General features: G+C 50.0%; 1 protein-coding gene across 1 annotated transcript; it reads left to right on the top strand.

The window, feature by feature from the left end:
- Positions 1 to 228: 228 nt before the first annotated feature.
- Positions 229 to 16,772, top strand: PDYN (prodynorphin). Its single transcript, XM_004610968.2, has 4 exons — positions 229 to 502; positions 1,762 to 1,819; positions 12,899 to 13,046; positions 14,725 to 16,772. The coding sequence occupies exons 3-4, from the start codon at positions 12,918 to 12,920 to the stop codon at positions 15,316 to 15,318; spliced, it is 723 nt and encodes a 240-aa protein (XP_004611025.1). The 5' UTR covers positions 229 to 502; positions 1,762 to 1,819; positions 12,899 to 12,917; the 3' UTR covers positions 15,319 to 16,772.
- The last annotated feature ends 7,298 nt before the right edge of the window (positions 16,773 to 24,070 follow it).

The following is a 24,070-nucleotide window of genomic DNA, read 5'->3' as shown; positions in this document are numbered from 1 at the left end:
TGGGGAACTCTGTCTCTGCTCTTCCCTACCTCTCTCTATTTTTTCTCCCTCTCTCTCTCTTTCCCTCTGTGACACTCTCCTGGAAAAGCATCAAAGACTGAAGTGGCCGGATTTCAAGTGACAAACAGCACTACACCCAGATCCCACCCCCCTCCGCGCGGCTGCCTTCCTCCTCCACATCCCTGTCACGAGAAGCCTATTGTGTTGGCCCGGGGAGTTGGAGTTGAAGGGGCCCGGGGGCCTGTGCCTCTGACGGCTCCCAGCTACTTCCCCATTGGCTCCGAGCAGACTGTGCTCAGCGAGGGCTGAGCGACAGGGGGAGGCTCTCGTCCATAAAAGGGGGGAAGAGGCACTGATCTGTGTTCTCAGGGGCTGGGGTAGCGGTTGCTCTCTCGGGCACTCCCTCCTAGCTGGAGTCCAGGCCGCCTCTTGAGTCTTGACCCGCGCGGCCTGCCTGCCTACCACCCTCCTGTGACCTGCCTGGGGACAAAGAAGAGCACAGGTAAATCCAGGGGCACCTTCTCTGTCTGTTTTGGCTCTCCCCCTGCCCCATCTCCGACCCTCTCCTCTGGACCCCGAGCGGGGCTGCGGGAGCCAGCTTTGCCGCTGAGAGTCTCACAGAGGGAGTCGCAGTGCAGGGACAGTTTATAAAAGCCAGATCGCTGAGGGAGGAGCTGCCCGTTGGAATTCCTTGCTCTGCGCAGCTCCGGGTTTAAACAGGTGGGTTTCTCTCTGCCCCTGCGGCTTTAACTCCTTGCTCTTCCCCGTGGAGCCGGCCGCCGCAGCAGCAGCAGCAGCAGCAGCGGTTTTGGGGGGAGAACTGGAGACCCTGGGAAAACAGAAGGAGCCAGAGGCTCAGCTAAACAGGGAGATTTTAAAGGTCACCGATTCCCCCAGGATTTAGAGAACAAGGGCCTGGGGACATTAATGAGATGTGGACCTCTGGCATTTGCCGCGTGTACATCCGTGTACTGCCCAGGTTCAGCCTTTGAATTCTCCTGGGATTGTGTTTAATTGCTGACAAGGCACCCGTTTGGGCGGCTTTCCTTGACATCGGCTTACGCAGACATGAACTTTAAGGTTGTTTTGCGGGGAAAGAGTGACAGGCAACAAGCCAAGAGATGCAGGGTTAGCAGGATCTTATTATTATTATTATTTTTGTAATTGTCCATTTCACTTTGAAAGGACTTGTTGCTTTCATGTAAATGACACGCAGAGGATTCAGAGTGGGGCAGAAAACACAGATGGTGAAGCCCTTTGCCCACTGGTCGCACAGACGCCACAGTTCAAAGAAAAAAGATGCCAGAAAGTTCCATTCTAACCAAAGGATCCCCGTGTTTTCAGGGCAGGCAAAAAAAAAAAAATCTTACTGAAGACTCCAGTGTTGAGTGGTAAATTCTGGGACCTCGTACTCTTTCCCAGGCATCTGTGTAGAATGTCTAGGCCCTTTACAAACATTCTTTAATTAAAATCTCCAGGCTTAGCAGGGGAACCGGGCTCCTCCGGGAGACTGGCCCTGATTTCAATTCCCCTCCCACAGGCTGGGAAAGTCTTCCTGATTACTCTTTCTCTTCCCTGGGCTGGGAGGATGGGTGAGACTTGTCTTTCTCATTTGACAGATACTCCAGCTAAGGTCCATTGCAGATTCTCTCAAAACTGTCAACCCTGGGCTCCCTTGAGTCTCTGCCCTGGCTCCCTTCTTCTTCTCCCTCACCTTCTCCCCTCAGCCTCACCCACCCTTGCCTTTTGTTCTGTTCTCAGGTTCCTTCTCCAAGGCTCTGAGATTTGTGTGCCGGAGCTGTTGCTGTAGCCCAAAGCGGTGAGTCCTGCTCCCGGGGAAGGTTTGTGTCCCCAGGCGGGGACCTCAAGCCCACTCTTTTGCCCCAGAGGTGCACGGGTGGCAGGCTAATGCCAGTCTCCATGGGCAGCCAGAGTGGGTTGTCTGAGAACCCGTTGTTTTAGCAGAGCCCAAGGTGGTGGTGGGGGGGGTGTCCAGCCGGGGGGCTTTAAGACATTTTCAATCAAGGGAAGTGTGATATGGAAAATGAGGATCCTTTTTGTTCAGACTAACTGGGGTCGGAAGGGGAATGGGAGAAAAAACTGACGAGAGCATGTAGAGCCAAGCGTCTCTGACTCCCTAAATGGGCCAAAACACTTGGGGTCATGTAACTGAATGTGGAAATTGCAAAAAAATAAAAATAAAAAAACAACTTGGCAACAGTAAAAGATTTCTGAATGCATAAGACCAAAAATTAGTACAAGATCAAATATGCAATGAATCTAATGTATTTCTTTTTTTTTTTTTTTTTTTTTGCTTTTTGGGTCACACCCGGAGATGCACAGGGGTTACTCCTGGCTTTGCACTCAGGAATTACTCCTGGCAGTGCTTGGGGGACCATATGGGATGCTGGGGATCGAACCCGGGTCAGCCGCGTGCAAGGCAAATGCCCTACCCGCTGTGCTATCGCTCCGGTCCCTCTAATGTATTTCTAGCAGCACTCACGGGTGTTGTATTTCTCAGGCCAAAGAGGTTAAGAGTGGGAAAAGCTTAAGCAGCCCTGATGTAAAGGGAGGGACTTGTCAATAGTCTGTCGGTGTTGGGGAAATAAAAAAGAGAAATTCACAATCATCTAAAAGCTTATAGAAAGGACTTAATTGGGGTTGGGCTGGGCCATAGTGTAGGGGGTGGGGTGTTTGCCTTGCATGTGGCCAACCGGGTTCGATTCCTGGCACCCTGTATGGTCCCCAGTGTCTGGAGTAAGCCCTGAGTACTGCCAGGTGTGGCCCCCAAACAAGTACAAAAGCAAATGAGAGAGGAGTTGGGTCTTTTGGTAAGACCTGAAGATCCTGACTCTCCATATAGTCTCCACATGTAGGTCTCACACCCCCTGAGACTGTGCTTCGCATTCCACCTGGCTCCTATGATTTGCTGTGTGATGCGAGGTCAGTAACTGCCCTCTCTGAGCATTCACTTCCTTCTCCATTACAGCAAGGATGATAACGGTAGTAGGTATTCAACGAATGAGAGGGTACCTGTTTCTTTAAGCGGTCCAAAGAGACCCGGTGGAACCTCTCCTTGCTCTGGTCTGTCTCCGACCATGATCCCATTCCATTTTGTGTGCGATGTCCATTCAGTCGGAAGGAATGGCCACTCTTCCTGCTCCTGGAGCTGGTTCTCCCCAGCCCATACCCTCCCAGCTCCTGGAAGACTTATTCCTTATCAGCTGCTTTAGGGCCATAATGTCTCTTCCTGATCAATCCTCCTTACGGCCCCCTCCCCCTCGCCTCCTTGGGTCATTCTTGCACAATTGTTCTATTTATTACGTCTTCCATCATTCTAAGTGGGATCGATAGCTGATGGCTCGGTTTCAAGCATGTCTGAGAAGGTGCGCTCGGCTAACTGATTTCTCTCGTCCTCTCCCTCATCTGGGTCCATAAATGTTGGTTAGTCTCACTGGCCCAGACAAAGCGCAAAAATGATTTCACTGAGATGCACTAGATCCTGGAGGCCACTAAGCACTGCTGGAGACGCCAGGTAAACCCAGCATCAGGTCCTGGAGATGTCCCGGGTCCGTGGATGTTGGCATCATCAATACCTCCCAGCTTGAGCCCGGGGCGGGGGGGGGGGGCGCTCGGGAGGTGTAGGGGGAGTGGTAAAAGGTTCAGGTTTTCCAGAGAGATCCCTTACTTCTCCCTGGAATTGTACCTGGGGGCTGGGGGCTACTGGCCTATTTGCCAGTTTGCCTCTAGTCACTGGATCCCTGGAAGTTTTTACTGAGCACTTATTACATGTTTGTCTCTGGACCACTGGTCACTGAACACAAAGCATCAGGGGTGCAGGAGGAGATTATTGGGGTTTATGATTCACCCAGTGACTCAAACTCCTGAGTCAAAGCATTTCCTCTCTGGCCCCTTCGCTTCATCCTTTCTTGCTCCCTCTTCCTCTCTCCCCCCCATCCACCTTCCTCTTCATACATCCCCCTTTCTTTCTGCCTCTCTCTTCTCTCCTCTAGTCTAGTCTACTCTTGCCCCCCACCCCCCATCCCTTAATTGTGACAGGAAACAAAGGGGGGAGGCTGGAGCTATAGTATGGCCTCTAGGGCACTTGTTTTGCACCACCTATGACCCCCTGAGCACTGCCAAGAGAGATCCCTGAGTTCAAAGCCAGGAGTAAGCCTGAGCACAGCCTGATATACCTCCCCACACACCACACACACACACACACACACACACCACACCACACCACACACACATACACACACACACACACACACAACCCATCCTCATGGATGGCAGCAAATATTCCCTGAGAGGTTGCCAGAGTTGGTGGCCCTGTGCCTGGGTCAGTTCTGTGTCTTGATTCTTACTGATGAAATGCAGGTGCACCTCCCAAGACCCCCAACACCCCCCCAAGTCCTATCACTGGCTCTTTGTGAATGACCCTACAGGCAGAAGGAGAACCTTCTAGTGCTTTCAGGGGTTCCCTTTGCAGCCCACCAGACTGAAGCCGTCTTATCCTCAGGCCTGTGAGGGGCCTGGGGAGCTGTGTGATGGACTTGGAATTCAGGCCGACTCCTCAGGGCTGGTTTTGGATGTGGGGTTGCCGCTGAAGCTGTAAGCCCGTCTCTTTCTCCCCCTTATTCCTGTGTGGACCCCCTCACCTCTCTGAGTCACTTCCCCAAGGTCCCAGATACCAGATTCACCGGATCATGCACCAAAAAAGAAAAAGATCCAATACACAGTCGTGAGGTAACTTGCCCCCACAGCGCTGCCTTAAGCAGAGGGGGCGGGTGCCACAGACCTGCATGCAGGTGCTCTGAGCAGGTGGGGGCATGGGAGAGAGCCTGTAAAAATAGCACCAGCCTAGTGAGGTGCAGGGGGTCCGGGCTGAGTGCCCCTCCCCCCACAGGGCAGCTGGCTGGCTGGCTGGCATGCTGTGGGCAGGCCCTTGCCAGCTCCTGGCTGGGTCATTCGGGGTGGGGGTGTCCCCCCACCCTGCCATCCTGTCTCCATTTCTCTCCTGATTCATGTTGTGACCTAAACAAGTGACTTCACTTCTACCTTATCCTATTTTCTCTTCCATCAAAAAGGACTAATCATATGAGATAAAGTGCTAGGAGAGATAATTGCGATCTTAAATCAAACCATTATTATTCCATGCTGGCTTTTTAAATAAAAAGGCTCACCGCTCCTCCGAGAGCCCTCTGACTGCAAGAGAGAAGTATCACGGAGCCCTTCTTTCCCTTTCAAGGAACTCTGGATCCGGGTGGGAAGAGGGAACAAACTGCACTGGCCCTTTAAGGGATGTCTCAGGCACCCCTTGGAGGGAGCCCAGGGGAGAGGATAACACCCCATTTGCAGACAAAAAAAAAAAAAAAAAAAACCACTGAGGCCAGATGGCAGGAGAGGGTGCTACTCTCTTGCTGTCTCCTAAGAGAATCAACTGCCAAACTATTAGGATAATTAGAATCATTGTATCAGGCTTAGGGAGCTAATAAAGGCAAAGAAAGAGCAGCAAACTTTTCTTCTCAAGGACCAGATGCCCAGAGTCCTGTCCTGTCCCTGTCCTGCATCTCAGCTGTGCTTTTGCTCGGAGGTGAGCAAACACATGTGGAAGCAGGGAGGAGGGGCCGGCATCAGCCAGGGTCAGGGACAAAGTATAGACAAAGTTTATTGCAAGGAATTGGCTGGAGTTGTTGTTGTTGGGGTGTGGGGTGCTGGCAGGTGCTGTGTTGGGGAGATCAGAGGGGTAAAAGGAACCAGGCCCCATCTCCTGCCTCAGGCGCCCTCTCTCATCTTGTCACAGAAAATATTCCAGGGAAACCGGAGCAAATCAGCTCCTACAGGAGAGGAGAAAGAAAGAAAAAGGATCCCCAATCAGACCCACCCCAAACTGGGACCCCTGCATTCCAACACTTGCTTTTGCCAAGTTGGTTTTATAGGGGGGTTTTGTTTGTCTGTTTGTTTTTCAAACTGCCCAGTTCTGGGGCTTTAAGATAAGAGTCTGTTGCTCGATATCCTTGAGGGGAAGGACTTTGAAATATCGGCCCTTTTGTTCCTGCTGAAGTCTCTCCTCTCCTGAGCTTCTCCAGGCTGTCAACGTCTTTATTCAGAACCTTATCAGACCCATTTCCTGCATCTCTGAGTGGGGCTGTGACACAGTGACTTCCTTAGACCTTATCTGGTTTTATTACTTCCTGAGACCTCTACCTTTCTATCTGATTACCCTCACCTTATCTTCACAGCGCTTGTGGAAGCTAACTACTCTATCCCCCCCCCCACCTTGGAGGTCAGGGACCACCCCCACTCCTTACTGAGCTGCGTTTTCAAAGCTCCAGGGGAGTTTTTTCTCGCTGCTTTTGCTGAAGAAATGCATCTCAGCCTTGAGTCTGGAGTTACAAGAGCGGAGGCAGTTCCTTGACGAGACCCCTAGCCTTCAAGTTTATGAATGTCACCGCCTTATCGCCTTGTCTTCACCATTGCTGTCCCTCATCGGTCAGTGAGCCTGCCAGCTGAGCCCTCATTGGTCACTTGCTGAATTTTCTTTCACAGATGATTGGCTTTAGACTCCTGCCCCCACAAAGAACTTGAAGTTCCTCTGAGGCATAAAAGTGGGGTGCAAACCAATACTAGTGGGCCTCTGAGATCTGAGGGGCTGCCTGCTTGTTCTGTCGACAAACTGGCTCGAAACTCCAGCTTCTCATTGAACCCTCTATCGAATGCTGGGAACACCATTCACCATTCATTCATCCTGAAGCCACTCAGATATTTTGAGTCTTCTCATCACTTTGGGATGAATAAATGCAAAGTCTTTTCTCTGACATAGGGTCTAATTAGCCTGCTGCTCTGCCTTATTCTACCCAAGTCTTCTCTGCCCCATCTCCTGCCTTCCCTGGACACACACTCTTTCATTGGCATATGCCTAGTACCACTGGGGGCTGGAGAGAGGGTAGAGTGGTTAGGGTGCTGGTTTTGCATGCTCCTGACTCAGGTTCAATCCCTGGCATCCCATAACATCCCCGAACTCTGCCGGGAGTGATCCCTGATTATAGAGCCAGGAATAGGTCCTGGGCACCATCACTGGGCACCTTACCACTCCCCAAAACGGTAACTCTGGTAGAGCCAGCCCAGTGGTAGTTGGTGCTCAAAGAAACCTAATCCATAGAGTCTTCCTGGAGGAGGCACTTCAAGCTAACTTTGGAAGAACAAGCAGGCATTAGCCAGGTCAGAGGGAGATGAAAAGGGTAGGGTGAGAAGGTGTTCCAGGCAAGGAGACTTGGAATATTGGTTTGAGAATTGTGGTGTCAGCCCAGAGGATGCTCATGTCACAAAGGTGCGGGAATATCGTGAACTGGCAATGTCCTGTGTCACCCCCCTCTGTCCCCGACAGCTGCCCTTTCCTCCTCTGTGAGGTGGGGAGAGGATTAACCCTAGCTTCAAGGGGCAGTTTTGAGGACCTTTTATCTGTGATGCAAGACTGGGAACAGAATCCAGCAGCCAGTGAGCCCCCGCTGACTGAACCCTCTCAGCACCTGCCAGGGAGCTGACTTCCTGTCAGAAGCAGGGGAGAGACGGGGTGGGATGCAGGTCAGGGGTACGGCCAGGTGGGTGTCTGTGTGAAGGTCTTCTCTCAGGCAGAGTTGGAGGCTGCTCTGGAGCCAGCAGGCCTCTGCTGGAGGCCGGAATTGGTGGGTGGAAGAGGTCAGGGGTCGGGGTCAGAGGTGGACTCTGACGCCAGAGGGCCCGGGTGCAGGATCCCAGCTTAGCTACTTGTGAGCCCTTAAATCCTGGGGAGGTGTCTTAACTCAGTTTCTTCATCTGTGAATTGGGGGTGGCACTTCCCAGCGCTGCTAAGGCTGCAAATGAGTAAACCCCTGAGATGGCCAAGAACACGAGTGCCTGGCGGCCACCGGATAAGCTCCGATTATGGGTATAAAATGTAATCAGGGGGACGCAAGGGAACGGACGTGGGTGCTGTGCGTTTTATCTGGAAGGAAGAGATCTCAAACTGAGGTTGAGAAGCTCCCCCCACTCTGCCCCCGGACAACATCCCTCTCCCTGAAGTCAGATGACAAGGGGGGGGTGCGCCAATCCCTGGTGGCTTAATCCCCCGCTAATCGTGTTACAGGCCAGCTGAGCCTTCCTCGATATCAGAGAGAAGCACCAGCTCCTTGCTTTGTGTCTGCACGCAAGTGACACATTCCCTGGCCTGGAACCAAATCCCCAGGGTAGGGCGAGAGCACCCTAGGGGCCCTAGGGATGGAGCTAGGCCGGCCTCCCTCTGCTGTTGTCCAGCCTGGGGCCGCTAAGCAGCAAGACTTGAGCTTCCCCCTTAAATTTCTGTGTGACCTCAGGAGACTCACAAGCCTCTCTGGGCACCAGATCTAGCTCTAAAGTGGAGAGTTGCTGGGTCTGAAGCAGGGGTGCCTTGAGGGTTAAGAAAACAAGACAGACAGAACAGAGAGAAAAGCTTGGGGCCAGGGGTCTCACAGCCTCATAGGCCGAGAACCCCGATTCACCATCATATTCCTTATGTTCATGGGGCAGCGGAGGCATCCGTTAACAAACATCTGCTGATCTGTGCTCACCTAACCAGGCTGAGCTAATACGAGCCAACAGGAGCCACGTGATGGGTTGGGTAAAGGGGCTCCGGATTGAGGGGGGCACAGAGATGCAGGGCTGAGGGTCTGTCTCTAAGCAACTTTATCTCTAAGGAGTCTGCTCTGGGAGAGGTAGCAGAGATAAAAGCGTTTGGTGGAAGCTCAACAACGTTCCAGGGGAGAAAAGTCCCATAAACCACTCTATCCAACCCCTCTCCTTACACTAAGTTTATCTTATTGTATTTTTTAAAATTGAGTCAAAGGAGGGAGGTTAGAGGGAGGGAATTGTTCTTTACTTGGAGAGTCATTAAAAAGCTTTTGTATTTCTTTTTAAAAAACACATTATGTATGTAGTTCAGAAGGTAGAAAAATTGCTGAATAGGGAAACTGTTTCTTTGGTATTTGTTGTTTTTTTCAGGCGGGGCTACACCCAACTGCCTGGGGACCATGCAGTGTCAAGGATTTGGTTGCATGCGAGGCAAGCATCTTAACCTTAATACTATCTGTCAGGCTTCCTCAGGCTTCATTTAGTTTTGGTTTGGGGGCAACACTGGTGATGCTAGGAACTGAACCCCGGTCTTGCACTTGCAAACCATGCCTTGCTATCTCTCCAACTTTTTTGTATTTTTACTCAAGGTATATAAAGGGAAATTCTTTTTTAATTCAAAAATAAAGAAGCATAAGAGGTTCTTTTTCATTTCAATGGGGGAAATTATTTAAGTTTTAAAAAAAAGTGTAATGAAGAAAAAATTGAAGAACCATAAAAGTTTGTGAAGCGACTATCCATTGTCTTTGGACAGTGAAGCAGACTAAGGACACCTTTCTGAACTTTTTTATTCTTTATCCTCACCAGAAGGCTTTGGTTCTAAGTAGCAATTAGTTTGAAGGTGAAAAGAAGAGTTGGTGATTTTTATGGCTATATTGAACTTCCATGGAAGAGCCTGGCAAGCTCCTCGTAGCTTATTCTATATGCCAAATACAATAACAATAACAGGTCTCTTTCCCCTGACCCTGAAAAAGGCCTCCAATCATTGGGAAAAACGAGTAAGGAGAGAATGCCAAAATCTCAGGGCTGGGACCAATGGAGATGTTGCTGGCACCCACTCGAGTAAATTGATGAGCAAGGGGATGACAGTGATACTGTGATACAGTGATTTTAAATTGAATCACTGTGGGATACAGTTACAAAGTTGTTCATGCTGGGTTTCAGTCATACAATGTCCCAATACTGTCCCTGCACCAGTGTACATTTCCCACCACCAGAGTCCCCAGTTTCCCTTCTGCCGCCCCCACCAACCTGCCTCTGCAGCAGACACACTTCTTTCTCCCTCCTTCCATCTCTTTGTTACTCTCACTGTTTCTCTCCCCCCTCTGCCTTCCACTTGCTCTCTCTTTCCTTTTGAGCATTATGATGTGCAATACAGGTACTGACACGTGAATATATATGTGTGTGTGTGTATATATATATATATATACATATATATATATATCGCTTTACCTCTTTTCAGCACTCAGTTCTGGCCCAGAACGATCATTTCCGACTCTCATTGTCATAGTAGTCCCTTCTCTGTCCTAACTGCACTCCTAAATTAATTTTTAAAGACTAGGTGTAATCATATTTATATGCGTGTGTATGCACATCTGACAGAGAGATGTCCATATCTCACAAGTGGCCTGGGGATTGAGGACAAGATGCAGGTGAAAGGACAGTGCCCAGGGCCTCTGGGCCCCATGGAGATGGAGGGTGCCACTGTTGGTGAATCAAAGTTCCGGATACTGTGGTCATTAAAGGCATGGATGTGGGACTCACACACCCTGGGCCATGACACCCCCCCCCAGCCTCCCCACCTCGCTCCTTGCTCTGATGTAGGGGCTGCTCTGCTGGAAGTGTCCACTTCATGGGGAAGGAACAAAGTTAGGGGAGGGGTTTAGGGGCTCAGATAACAGTAAGCCCCTAAATTCACCATCTTCCTTGATATTATCTTAGTCAGTCAGGCCGGGTGGGCCACTCCCGTGGGCTCTCAGGTGGGAGACTGGTCTCGACTGCAGTCTCGGGCTCCCGGGTCGTGGGGTGTGATCTTCTGAGTCCTGAATACCTGAGCAGACAGTGTAGCCTGCAGGATCAGGGAGTTTGGGGCAAGGGAGGAATACCACCGTCCCCAAGGGTAGCCCCGGAAGTGAGAGGCACCAAGATCAGACAAGGGCCTCAGGCACTCTCCATTTGATTGGCTGTGGATTTTGATATGTGGGTTTTTCTTTTTGTTGCTGTTTAATTGAGCCCCACTGGATAATAATGTTCAGGACTTACTCCAGGTGGTGCTCAGGGGACCATATGTGGTGCCAGAGATAGAAACAGTGGTGGCTCATATAAGATATATGCCTTTTGTTTTTCCACCTTGTTGTTGTTGTTGTTTTGTTGGGCCCACAGCTAGCTGTACTCAGAACTTACTTTATGGTGCCGGGGATCTGAAACAGGCTGACAAAGACACAGCTAAGGTCTGTACAATGTCTCCTGTACAACTCTCCAGTTCACCATATGTTCATTTTGTTTTGTTTTGTTTTGTTTTCTGTTTGACGGCCACAGTGATTCTCAAAGATTCCTCCTGTCTCTGCACTCAGAAATTACTATAGGCAGTGCTCAGGGAACCCTAGGGGACGCCAGGGATTGAAGCTGGGTCAGCTGCAGGCAAGGCAACCCCTTAACTGCGGTACTATCACTCCAGCCCTATCTGGTTCGTGAATCTTGATACTGGGTGTGTAGGGTGTTGATTCTGAGAGCCCTTCTGACAGACTGGCTGTGACTCTAGCTCCTCTGCCTCACCTGTGTGCTGGGCAGGGCTGCGGGGGGGTGGGGTGCAGAGAACAGGGACAGTGGAGTTAGGAGCTTTGCCCTGCTGGGGCCGACACTCTGGTGGGTGAGACACTGAGGAAGGATGGAAGCAAGCCAGGGTGAGGCTTGAGGCCGCCAGCAATCGCGGGGGTGGAAAACTTGGAAACTGGCGCTGTGACAGTTGTGCGCCGTGTGACACTCTGAGAGCAGAATGGAGAGGAGGAGAGTGCAAAGGCCTTGGGTGTAGGAGCAGGCTCAACGTGGCTGAGAAGCACAGAAAGTATTTTAGCAAGACTCAGCTCCCACCTTGGTGGACCCAAAGTGTCCAGAGGCTCGGCTGGGTCTAAAGACTGATTCCCAGAGCGGCTTATTTTGAAGGATGAAGCACCAACTTCTGGGAGAATGCAAGAGAGGAGCATCCCAGCCAGCCTGTGAGACCAGGAAAGCTGTCTGGGGGAGATGACCTTGAACCTAGGACCCAGATGACAGGTGACACTAGAGAAGAGGAAGTGTTTCCTAGCCCAGAGAGCCACGCACCAAAGCCCTGTTAGAGAGTCCAACAGATTCTTCTGAGGACCGGATTGCCAGGGGCTAGCTGTGTGGTTCGACCCAGAGCTGAGCTCTTGGGGTGACAGAATGGGACTGAGAATGGAGATGGACCAGGCTGCACCCAGCATCCTGAGCAGCTCTGATCACAGTATTGATGGGCTGACAAAGGTCCTTCCTGGGGGGCTGCAGGGAGCAGCACCGGCAATGCAGACAGGGAGGGAGATGACCCCAGGGAGATGGGGTGAGGTGAGAGCCCTGGAGAAGAGAAGAGACCCATAACGAAGCAGGCTGGAGGTTGCAGGACAACGCAGGCAAGTGACAGAGGCCCCAGGAACTCAGAAGAGCAAGAGGCAAATATCTTCAGATTTGGGCAGTGGACCCACTGGCAGGCGGTGTCTCCACTGCTTACGTAGCCCTGTGAGCTCTCTTCCCTGCTCTGGAGAGATCCCCAGCCCCTTTGAGCTGTCTCTTAGGGGCTTAGCGCTTCTTGTGATGGGACTGATGGGCACCTCCAAACTGAATCAGTCCCCTCGATGAAGCTCTTTCCGCCACCTCTACCTTCCAACATCGGGCTGGCAGGGTCTGAGCCCCAAGCCCTCTCCTGGGTCTGAGCGTTTCTTGGCTGGGCCTCAACTTCTGCACCTTTCCAGCGGAAAGAACACAACGTGCCTGGGAGATCCGCTGTGCCACTCAAACGTGAGCATGTGAGAAAGCCAAGCACATGTGGCACGTGTTCATTTCCCTCCTGACCCTCTGGGAGCCCGTGTGGATTCTTCGTTTCCCGTGCTCCATCCACTGGGAGTGGGGGTACCTGCCTGGAGGGGCTGTCCGGGGACAGGTGATGAGACTTTGCAGGCGGGACATACCTTGGAGCAGGCAGGGGGTCCAGATTTCCTCATCCTCTCTTTCTCCCATGCAGCAGCAGGAGCGGAGACAGAATGGCGTGGCGTGGGCTGGTGCTGGCTGCTTGCCTCCTGCTTCTGCCCTGTGCCACCGCGGACTGCCTGTCCCAGTGCTCCTCGTGTGCTGTGAAGACCCAGAGTGGCCCCAAACCCGTCAACTTCCTGGTAGGTTTCAGGCCGGTCTCCATGTAGGGGCTGGGGGTTGTGCATGCCCAGTTCAGAGAGGGAAGATCTCTGGACTGAGACCTGTCCCCAGGGCTGGGGCACGGTCCTGGCTGCCTGGACGCTAAGGGCTGCTATGGGTCATCTCCATCCCCACCCGACCTCACTGCCTCCAGCCCGAGCTGGTCTAGGAGAGAGATTCCATTCCAGAGAGCCCTTGTCAGGTGACTAGGGGTATCTGGATGAGGTGGTGCAAAATTGAGGAGTCTCTTTTTTTTTTTAATCCATTAATTGTTTAAAATTGAATTGCAGTGAGATACATAGTTACAAAGTTGTTCACAGAGGGTTTCAGTCATTTAATATTGCAACACCTGTCCCTTCACCAGTGCATTTTGTACATTTTTGAGGAGTCTTTTTTGTTTGTTTTATTTATTTAAATTTTTTTTTGGCGGGGAGAATGTAGACACATCCTACAGTGCTTAGGACCTGCTGGTTCTGTGCTCAGAGATACTTGGAGGACCACGTGGCACAGGGCTCCTGCATGCAAAGCCTGCACTCCACACCCTTTATTTATTTATTTATTTATTCATTTATTTGCCTTTTGGGGTCACACCGGTGGTGCTCAAGGGTCACTCCTGTCTCTCCACTCAGGAATTACTCCTGGCAGACTCCACCCCTTTGAGCTGACTCTGGCCCTGAAGTTACTTAGCGCTTCTTACCACCAGGCTGATGGGTACCTTGGCATCAAATCAGTTCCCTAGAAGGAGCTCTTTCCACCGCCTCTACCTTCCAACATCTGGCTGGCAGGAGCTGAGTCCCGAGCCCTGTCCCCGGTCTTGTTGCTTTTGCCTGGAGTGTCTCCTGTGCCTCCCCTGTAACCCAGATAGGCTGAGCTCGCAATTTCATGAGGATGGGGGACAGAACACAGGCATCACCCTCCACATTCTAGTCCTGTGACTCTGGAAGCCCCTGTCTGAGCCTCAGTTTCTCATCGACAGAATGGGGTGGTCTTAGAGCCGATGCTGCTGCCACGTAGGAGATATATGATTCTGAGCCACGGTGCTGAGATGTTCAGGGCATCAAGAACACAGAGAGGGGATGCATGAGCACAGGTGTCATTTGAGAGTGCAGCCAAAGTTCCAGAATTGCCCAGAATTGTCGATCTTTATCATTGTCATGAGTACAATTCAACGTGTTTGATTTGTTCTCACGCTCCTAGGCAGAGACTATCCGCCCTGCTATTTGGGATCGACCATCATATCTCCCCCAAACTTGTGTCCGGCCTCTTTCTCTGTCCTCCTCCACCTGTTCCTCTCCAAAAAAAGTGTTTGCAGCATCCACAGTTAGGGATAGTGGGGAGAACCAGTGGCTATCTCCCAAGTCGTGGCCGAGTGTGCCTGGGCATCGGCAGGGCAGGACAAGACCTTCCAGTATGGCCAATGTCACTGATGGCCGTATGCCCTGGGGACAGCTGGTCCATCTCCAAGTCTGTTTCCTCATCTTCTCCCTAGGCACAAAGTCACCCACCTTCATGCATCTGCGGGATCAATAAAGTGGGCTGCCTGGGGACTGGGAATGGCAGTGACTTTTGCTTTGCTCAAGGGGTGGTGGTTCTCAGATGTGGGGCGGGGCGCCTGTGATAACTCAGGCGCAGGGACATGACTGCCCTGGTCTTTTTCAGGTTTGCTGCCTGGAATGCCAGGCTGCCCTGCTGCCAGCCAAGGAGTGGGAAAGATGCCAGAACCTCCAGCCTTTGCTCACCCCCTTCCCCCTTTATCCGAACGGCAAGGAGGACTCGGAGACCCGCGCAGAGCCCTATGGTGAGCTGGCCACACGCCCCGGACCCTCCCTGGAGGACGTGGAGAAGATCCGAATCTTCCTGGGACCCCCGAAGGAGGAGAGTGCTCTGGGCAGGCCGAGGGCGGGGGGAGCCAAGTCTGGGCTGATAGGGTACATGCAGCCGGAGGATGAATTCCTGGAGGCGGCGGCGGCGGTGGCCTCGGAGGAGAACCCCAAGGAGCAGATCAAACGCTATGGGGGCTTCTTACGCAAATACCCCAAGAGGAGCTCAGAGGTGGCGGGGGAGGAGGACGGAGAGAAGGAGGGCCACGAGGACCTGTACAAACGCTACGGGGGCTTCCTACGGCGCATCCGTCCCAAGCTCAAGTGGGACAACCAGAAGCGCTACGGCGGCTTTCTCCGGCGCCAGTTCAAGGTGGTAACTCGGTCGCAGGAAGACCCCAATGCCTACTCTGGAGAGCTCTTGGATGCCTAAGCACCTCCCCCACCGGAGGTGGAGTCAGGAGATCCCGGGTTTGCCCTCCCCTTGTGCTCTGTCCCCATGCTCAGATGTGCTCGCACGGTCTGCAAACTTCTAAACCTAACCTGCCTATCTTCTGCTTGTGGGGCGGCGATTGGCTGGGATCCGCGAGGGGCGGGACGGAGGTTCCTCCTCCAATAGGCGTAGCTCTTGCTTCCCTAGATCTCTCCAAGTCCCTCCCCCTGTTCGCCTGACTCTCCAGTTCTAAGGCTCCAGACAGGCTGATCCTTCTGCTAGGTCTTTGCCCTTCTCATGCCTTTCTCACAGGAAAAATGAGCAACCCTTCGCCCATACACACATGTTCTTTCAGATAGTATATACGTGTGTCATGAGATAACTCCAAAGGTAGGAATTTAAGTCACAGTAGATAAGTAGAAGTTCTAACAGTTTGTTCCCAAGCTTCAAAGGGTCTCATTCTGCATAACCACTGGGAGACCACACTTTAGTTAAGATCGAAAATGCTGCCCTTTGTTGGAGCAGAAGTTCCTGCCTTAGAGAGTTTAGTTGGGTCTGTGGCCAGTCTGTATGCTCTGAGGGCTCATTGTTTAAAAGTGCACTTTGCTGAAGGACCCAGTTCCTGAACGCTAGTCGTCTGAGAACCCCAGCACCTCGTGGAGAGGGGGTGAAAATCCTTCTCCCGGGGGATTAGGAAGCATTCTCCTGGATGCCGTTCTCCTTCTGCTCCTTCTGCTCCTTCTGCGAGCAGTTCTCCTCTTGAATGCTGAAATGATCAAGGAGGGAGCTAGGCAGAGCAATTTGTACTGCGCAACGAACTCAAAATGTGGATCAGTTCCCTGAGCTCTCATTAAACTAATTAAACTGATCGGTATCACACTCCTACCCCAGGATGAACTGAAGCTGAGTCAAGTTGATGAGATTAAGCCCAACCAAGTTCTTGAGCAGCTGAATCGGCCGCCAAGAGTCCAAACCATCTGCTCCAACATATGTGTCGGGCATTGGGCAAGGGAATTTAGAAGCAACAGCGAGAAAGAGAAGGAGGCCCACTTCAAGCCCCATGATGATTCTTTCCTCTTAATGTCTCAAAACAAGAGAGAGGAATGAAATGATTAAGTGCTAGAGGCCAAATGAGCGCTTCACCCCCTCCTCCCCCCAACACACACACTCATACACACCTCAGCATTGTGGTTTAGTTGGTGGGTCCAGAAAGCAGGGCTGAAAAACAAAATGAACTTGAGTTTGGTTCCTTTTCTAAGATGCAGCTGAGCATACCTCCTCTTTACACCCAACACCAGATCTCATGATGTTCTGAAATGTATAGATGGCTTTAGAGTTAATTTGTGTGCTTAAAAAAAACCATTTATGCAATTTACTTGTAATTTGCTTAGTCCTTAATAGGCCTGTGTCATTTCCTACTTCTCCAGTATAATAAATTTAAAACAAGACACTAATGACTCTGTGTGTGTGCATGTGAGTGTGTGTGTGCATGCATGCAGAAGCACACGTGCCACAGTCTCCAAGACATGAAAAGACTATTTGCAGAAGAGTTATGGGAAATGGGGGGAAAAACAACTATACACATATTTGGGTTTGAGATCAAATGTACATAGAAAAAGCATGAACCATAGAGTTCTAGCCTTAAATGTGGAGTCTGTGACATTGGGTAAATCATTTGACCTTTTTTTTTTTTTTTGCTTTTTGGGTCACACCTGGTGATGCACCAGTGCACTGGGGTTACTCCTGGCTCTGCACTCAGGAATTACCCCTGGCAGTGCTCAGGGGACCATATGGGATGCTGGGAATTGAACCCAGGTTGGGCCGCATGCAAGGCAAACACCCTACCCGCTGTGTTATTGCTCCAGCCCCCATTTGACCTTTTTGAGTCTTAGAACCTTTCTCTTTCAGACTAGAGAGACAATTTTTTTTTGTTTTTTGTCTTGCTTCTAGTTTGGGGGCCACACCTGACAGTACTCAGAGCTTACCTGACTCTCTGGGGATAATATGGGGTTCAGGAATTGAACCCAGATCAGCCTTGTACAAGGCAAATGCCCTATCTGCTATACTATCTTCCAACCCCTGTTGTTTTCTGTTATGATTTTTTTTTGGTCACATCCTCCAGCTGTGCTCAGATATTACTCCTAACTCTGCCCACAACTCACTCTTGGTGATGCTCTGGGACCATATGTGGTGCCTGGGGTCAAAGTGGAGTCAGCTACATACATGACAAGCACCTTAGCTACTATATTAACTCTGCAGCCCAGAGACAACTTTGTAAGATGGTTGTGAGATAATGTGATGACATATATAAAGGTCCTAGGACATAGGAGCACTCAGGAAGTAGACTTCATGCCCTACATTGTTTCAAGAGACATTGGCAAAGCTCATGCTTTTAGGGCAGAGATGGTGGTATTGAGAGGGTCTGGTCCCTCCATAATTTTCAGGGGCTGTTCCCTGCTCAAGATAACCAGAGAGATGCTGCTAAACAAAGGCAAAATATTAGGGAGAAAGAATACCCCAGAAGAATGAACAGTATAATGTTGACTCATTTGGCATCCTTTTTTAAACAATCTGGAAGAGATATCTCATGAAGGTTTGTCTCTTAAGTTCCCTCTGGACAGTGGCTTTCTTGGTGACCCAGAAAGAGGACCAGGAAGGTCTCAGTCTCTCAGCAAAGTCTTAACTGGAAGGTCAGTGGTGGGCCTTGGCTGGGTGCTGGACAAAGTCTTAGCAATTGGGGAACTTTAGTCTAGTGAGATAAAACTGAACGAGAGTTGGGGGCCGGAGCGATAGCACAGCAGGTAGGGCGTTTGCCTTGCACGCGGCCGACCTGGGTTCGATCCCCGGCATCCCATATGGTCCCCCAAGCACTGCCAGGAGTAATTCCTGAGTGCAAAGCCAGGAGTAACCCCTGAGCATCACTGGGTGTGACCCAAAAAGCAAAAAAAAAAAAAAAAAACTGAATGAGAGTCTAAAAAATGGAATTTAATGAAACAACGTTCAAATGTAGATGTAAACAGGCTAAAAATGGTGGTAGTTTTAATGAAGGAAACAATTAGGGTTCAGGAATAAAAGAAAATAGGGGAAGAATCTCTGTAAGGCATTTAGGAAATCCTGCTTGAGGAATGGCCATACACTAAAGATCATGTAAGGTTGAAATTATCTTGTCTGATGACTTCCAGTGACCTGGATTACCTTGATTACCAAGTCAATGCAAATTGACTTGGATTTCATAAAATAGTGCTACTTTTGAGTGGTTCATTGTTGCAAAGTACCATCTTTATGTTTGGTAAAATGTAGATTTCTGTCACTTTGGATTAGGTCTTGGTCTTCTGTCTGCAAGTCCAAGAACTTCCGAGGGAAGAACTGTGATTCTTGCAAGCATGTGGTTGACATCTCAAATAAGGCAAGGAAACAACAGATAAAAATCCAGATCATTTGTTGGCTCATATCAATGAAGAATGCAAGATTTTTAGTTTCAGGTCAATTTTAATCAAGGAGATGAAATAAATATCTTTGTCACTGGACTTTTTGTTTTTTCTCCTCTGAGTTGCATTTATTCTAAAACCCATTTTACAATCTGACTGGTAGCAGACAGGTAGATTAAGAGCAACATGTGGTTTTCATAGCAAATTCCATAGAAAATCATGACTCCTTGGCTCTGAGCTACTGTCAGTCATCATGGATAGATTGACAAGGTGCTCGGAGTGTCAGGACTAGACCTCATGGGTGACAGTGGAGCCAGAGATGGAGACAACTCAACTCAAAGACGCTAACCTAGGAGTGGAAAAGGAGTTGTTTTTGAGAGTCTTATGAGGGAAATTGGAGCATAATCCCCAATAGGAGATGGAAGATGTGTCAGCCCCAAAAGAGTAGAATGGGGCCAAATTCTCCAATCTAATAAGAGAACAGAGTGAGTAGGGACTGGAACAAACTTCATGGAGTATGTGGCCGTACTGGTCAGATCTGATTTTAAATAGATGATAGAAATCTGGTTCGGCATTTCCCCCAATGCTATAAATAATTTTTTTAAGTACCAGGCAGCACAAACAAGAGTGTGCTTGGAATGAGAACACAGTGTTTTTCTTCCCATTATTTTGACCTCTTTTTCAAATGAGAAACACATTTATTTGTTTGTTTTAAAATGTTCCCTGTATGTTACAAATTCTAGAATGTTTTTGCTCTCTACACTCTTTTTTGGGGACCTATTTCACATGGTCGGTAGAAGGTAAATAGAGCATGGCCAGGGTTCACAAATGTCTCCCTCAGTAGTTCTGTGCAAGCCACTGCACTTCAGTTCTCTCTCTCTCTCTCTCTCTCTCTCTCTCTCTTTCACTTGCTCACTCTCTCCCTTCCCTCCCTCTCCCTCCCTCCCTCCCTCCCTCCCTCCTCTCTCCCTCCCTCTCTCCCTCCTCTCTCTCTCCCTCCCTCCCTCTCTCCTTTCCTCCCTCCCTCCCTCCCTCCCTTCCTTCCTTCCTTCCTTCCTTCCTTCCTTCCTTCCTTCCTTCCTTCCTTCCTTCCTTCCTTCCTCCCTCCCTCCCTCCCTCCCTCTCTTTTTCTTTCTTATATGTGGGGATGAAGGCACACCCAGTCATGCCCAGGGTTTACTCCTGGCTCTGTGCTCAGGGATCACTCCTAACAATGCTCAGGGAACCATACATGGTGCCAAGAATTACACCTGGGTAACTGTGTGCCAGGCAAGTGCTTTATTTGCTGTCCTATCTCTCTGATCTTGGAGCCTCAATTTTCAACCTGTCAAATTACAGAAATACTGATGCTGCTGGACAGAGGAAAGGATTCAGAATAGAAAGCCAAGACTGCATGCGGCACATTACCGATGTGGCATCGGGTGTTTGTCCTCTCTTAAGGGTGCTGCCTCTAATTATAGCATTCAGATATCAGAGTTTTATTCATTGTAACCTTGTCAAAAGGGCCAAATTCTCTTGCTGATAAGAAATGGAGAAAAATGGAACAATAACTTTTTTTTAGCTACAACACACATGCTATAAATAATTAACCTGCCCTGCTCAGCTCAATCGGCTCTTACATACATATATCCATACATGTGTGATCATCATTCTTATCACAATAGACATTTCCAGAGACATCTGTGAGTGTGTAAGCTGGCTGTGGGGATACAGAACAAGCCACAGGAAGAATTGGGGTGAAAGCTCACAGGCCTGGCACAGCACTGTGGCTCTGTCCATTTCCAAAGACCCTTGTGTGGTGGTCACTGAGCAGACATCCGATACGGGATGCCAACATCCCAGCAACCTTAAAAGAGAACATTACTAATAAGCACACCGTTTCCACGACAACGACCTACAGCATCACCAGTGAGGAAAGTCTTGTTATAATGATCATGACAATAATGATCCCTCGGATTTGGATCGTTCCTCCCCCATCCCTTGCTTCAAGTCCTTCACACAAATGAGCTTAGCGGCGGGGCTTGTCTATTAATTAAAGGCCCCAAGGTAAAGACAACAAAAAGCCCCCACAACAACGTTGAGAACAATGGTTTCCAAACAGATGTCATTTCGGCGTTCTTGATTCATGTGCCGGGTCCCCACTGCCTCCTGTATAGCCGTGGAGATTTATAACAAAGATTGGTAATTACTCTCCTAACACATAAACGTGCACATCAGTTACACTCCCCCCACCCGATCTGTCTTGTCTCTAACTTAAACCAAACTCCATTATTCTTCATCTTCTGGGTTCCCTTCATCCTTAATCACCTTTGACATTAAAGTCTGCCACCAGAAAAGCCCAACCTGTCTCTTTGTGAGGGAGGTGGTGGGTTTGGAGTCACAATGGTGGGTCTCAGGATTGTTCCTGGTTCTGTTGCTCAGGAATGACCTCTGGCAGTGTTCAGGGGACCATATGAAATGGTAGGGATTGAATTGGAGGTCAGCCACTGGCAAGGCAGTTGCCTGTCTCCCTGTAGTCCCTGTACTAGCAAGAGTGCCCCCACCTCTCTAAAATGGACCACAGCACCAGTGTATTTACTTCTGTATTTACAGAAGTACCCACCTTCCTTGGTATTTGGGAAATTACTGGATGCATTCCTCTCCCATTTGACTTAGAAAACAAGCCCTGAAAAGAGTGTCAAAACCTGCAAATCTGGGGCTGGATCGATAGCACAGCGGGTAGGGCGTTTGCCTTGCACGCGGCCGACCTGGGTTCGATTCCCAGAATCCCATATGGTCCCCTGAGCACCCCCAGGAGTAATTCCTGAGTGCATGAGCCAGGAGTAACCCCTGTGCAACGCTGGGTGTGACCGAAAAAGCAAATAAAATAAAATAAAATAAAAAATTAAAAAACCTGCAAATCTGAGTGTGATCTGACAATGAGAGGTGAGCTTTGATATTCTACACTCATGAGGCAATAAGAGGTGAGATTTAAATATATTCTTCTTATATAAATGATATTGATAATATTGTCAGGTCTTTTGTCCTTCTGAAAGTTTACAGATCAGACCTCTCCTGCTGCTCACATCAGCCCATCACTAGAGGATGTCTGTTCTAAGAATCTGTACTTTTTATTATTTGACCACACGGGGTCCAGAGTGCTCAGGAGTGACCAGGGTCATATGAGGTAGCAGTGCTCAGAGGATCATACGGTGGTAGGGATAGAATCTGGGACCTTGTGCCTCAAAGACATGTGCTCTCCATCGAGTCACACCCCCAACACTGGCACTTTTAAAGGCGGTTGGCCAAAAGCCCATCGTGACGGCAGAACAGGGAGGCAGAGGTTGAAACTCTTGCCCTGACCTCAGCCAACTAGAAGGTCAGTTGGGGATAGTCAGGGGATAGTCAGGACGTTACAGGCACACGAGCCTCCAGGACTCTAGTAAGCGCCATCACTCCGCAAGGTGGTGGAGCAGTTGCCCCACCTAAGCAGTTGCCTGAAATGAGGATCTACTACCAAACACTGGCAATTTTAGCATTTATTCATTTATTTGGCTTTTGGGCCCCACACAACAGTGCTCAGGACTTACCTCCTGGTTCTGTACTCAGGGATCCTCCTGGTGGTGCTCAGAGAACCACATGGGGTACCAGGGATTGAACCCCAGTCAGCTATGTGCAAGGTAAACTTGCTGTACTACTGCTTTGGCAATTTTTTTTTTTTTTTTGCTTTATGAGTCACACCTGGCAATGCACAGGGGTTACTTCTGGCTCTGCACTCAGGAATCACCCCTGGCGGTGCTCAGAGGACCATATGAGATGCTGGGAATCGAACCCAGGTCAGCTGCGTGCAAGGCAAATGCCCTACCCACTGTCCTATTGCTCCAGCCCCTGCTTTGGCAATTATTGAGTGTCTGACAGAGACTCTACCTGAGACATCAGTGGAGGTGCCTGAAATCTTGGTCACAGCCAAGACTTTGGAGACATGATAGTCTTCCTGGAATGCCTTCCTGGAGGATGGCAGATGCGTGTGGCTCCCTGTAGCTGGGTGTTGGGAGCAGACACTGAAGCCCAGCAACTGTATCGGGCATAGAGTGTCAGGCTGTGACCCATCCTCACCCTTGGGGTCCAAAAAAGCCCGTGTCCAGAATAAGACACCAGTGGCAGCAGGTCCCCATGGCTGGTTTTTCAAGGCAGGATATGGGACCACGGGAGTTGAGCTTGAAGAACCAGACTGGTCACAAAAGGCAAGGGAACATTGGAGGACTTGATACTCAAGCTTGTCTCCCGCAGCAGAGAAGTTATTGAAGAAAACCCCTGATACATTGACCACCCTTCCACACTCAGAGTCAAGCTTTTGGGAAAATGAAACAGAGTTGGAACTACAGTAGCATTTTCTAGTAAATCACACATAGAAGCGGCACAAATGCTGGCCGACTTCGACCGCGAGTGTGGAAAGGTTGGACTGCAGCTGAATCCCAGCAAAACAATGTTCATGAAAAATGGACTGTTACCTGATGTTCCATTAGCTCTTGATGGAACAAACCTCTCCGAATGCAGCAGCTATGTGTACCTGAGTCAAGAACTCAACATGAGGAACGACTTGGCGCCAGAACTGCACAGGAGGAAGACAGCAGACTGGAACGCCTTCAAGAGCATCGAAGAAGTTGTTAAGAGGACGAAGAACCTCCGACTCTGGGCACATCTTTTTGACTCCACCATTCTTCCTGCACTAACGTACGCCTCAGAGACCTGGGCCCTACGCAAACAGGATGAGAATGCTATTTGGGTATCCAAAGAGGAATCGAAAGAGCTATGCTTGGAGTATCACATTTCACTCAAGTGAGAGAAGGAATCCAGAGTTCTGACCTCCGTCGATGGTCAAGAATCAGGGATGCTGTCTTGTTTGCCAAGGTGTCAAAAATCTAATGGACTGGACACATAATGCGATTCAGAGACGACCGCTGGACTAGAGATGTTACTGACTGGATTCCATGGGACATCAAAAGACCGAATGGCCGCCCACCAACAAGATGGTCAGACTTCTTCGTCAAAACCCTGAATGAATGGTTTGAAGCTCTTCCTGTTCCTGGAGCAAGCAGATATAATTGGGCTACACTAGCGCTCGACAGGGACAAATGGAGACGTTACTGGTGCCCGCTCGAGCAAATCGAAGATCAACGGGATGACAAGTGATACAAGAAAGTCATACATACCGGTTGCTGTGGTAGCGCTCGGGGGCCATGTTAGGACGAAGGGGAAGGAGGAGAAGCGCTTAAAGCGGCGGGAGCGGGTGCGGGAGCGGGGTTAGACCCAGGGCCGAGGCAGGCCCCCCCCCCCCCCCCCCC

Source organism: Sorex araneus, chromosome 3 (genome assembly GCF_027595985.1).
Source record: "Sorex araneus isolate mSorAra2 chromosome 3, mSorAra2.pri, whole genome shotgun sequence".
Taxonomy (NCBI): Eukaryota; Metazoa; Chordata; class Mammalia; order Eulipotyphla; family Soricidae; genus Sorex; species Sorex araneus.
This window is presented reverse-complemented; position numbering and strand designations above follow the sequence as displayed.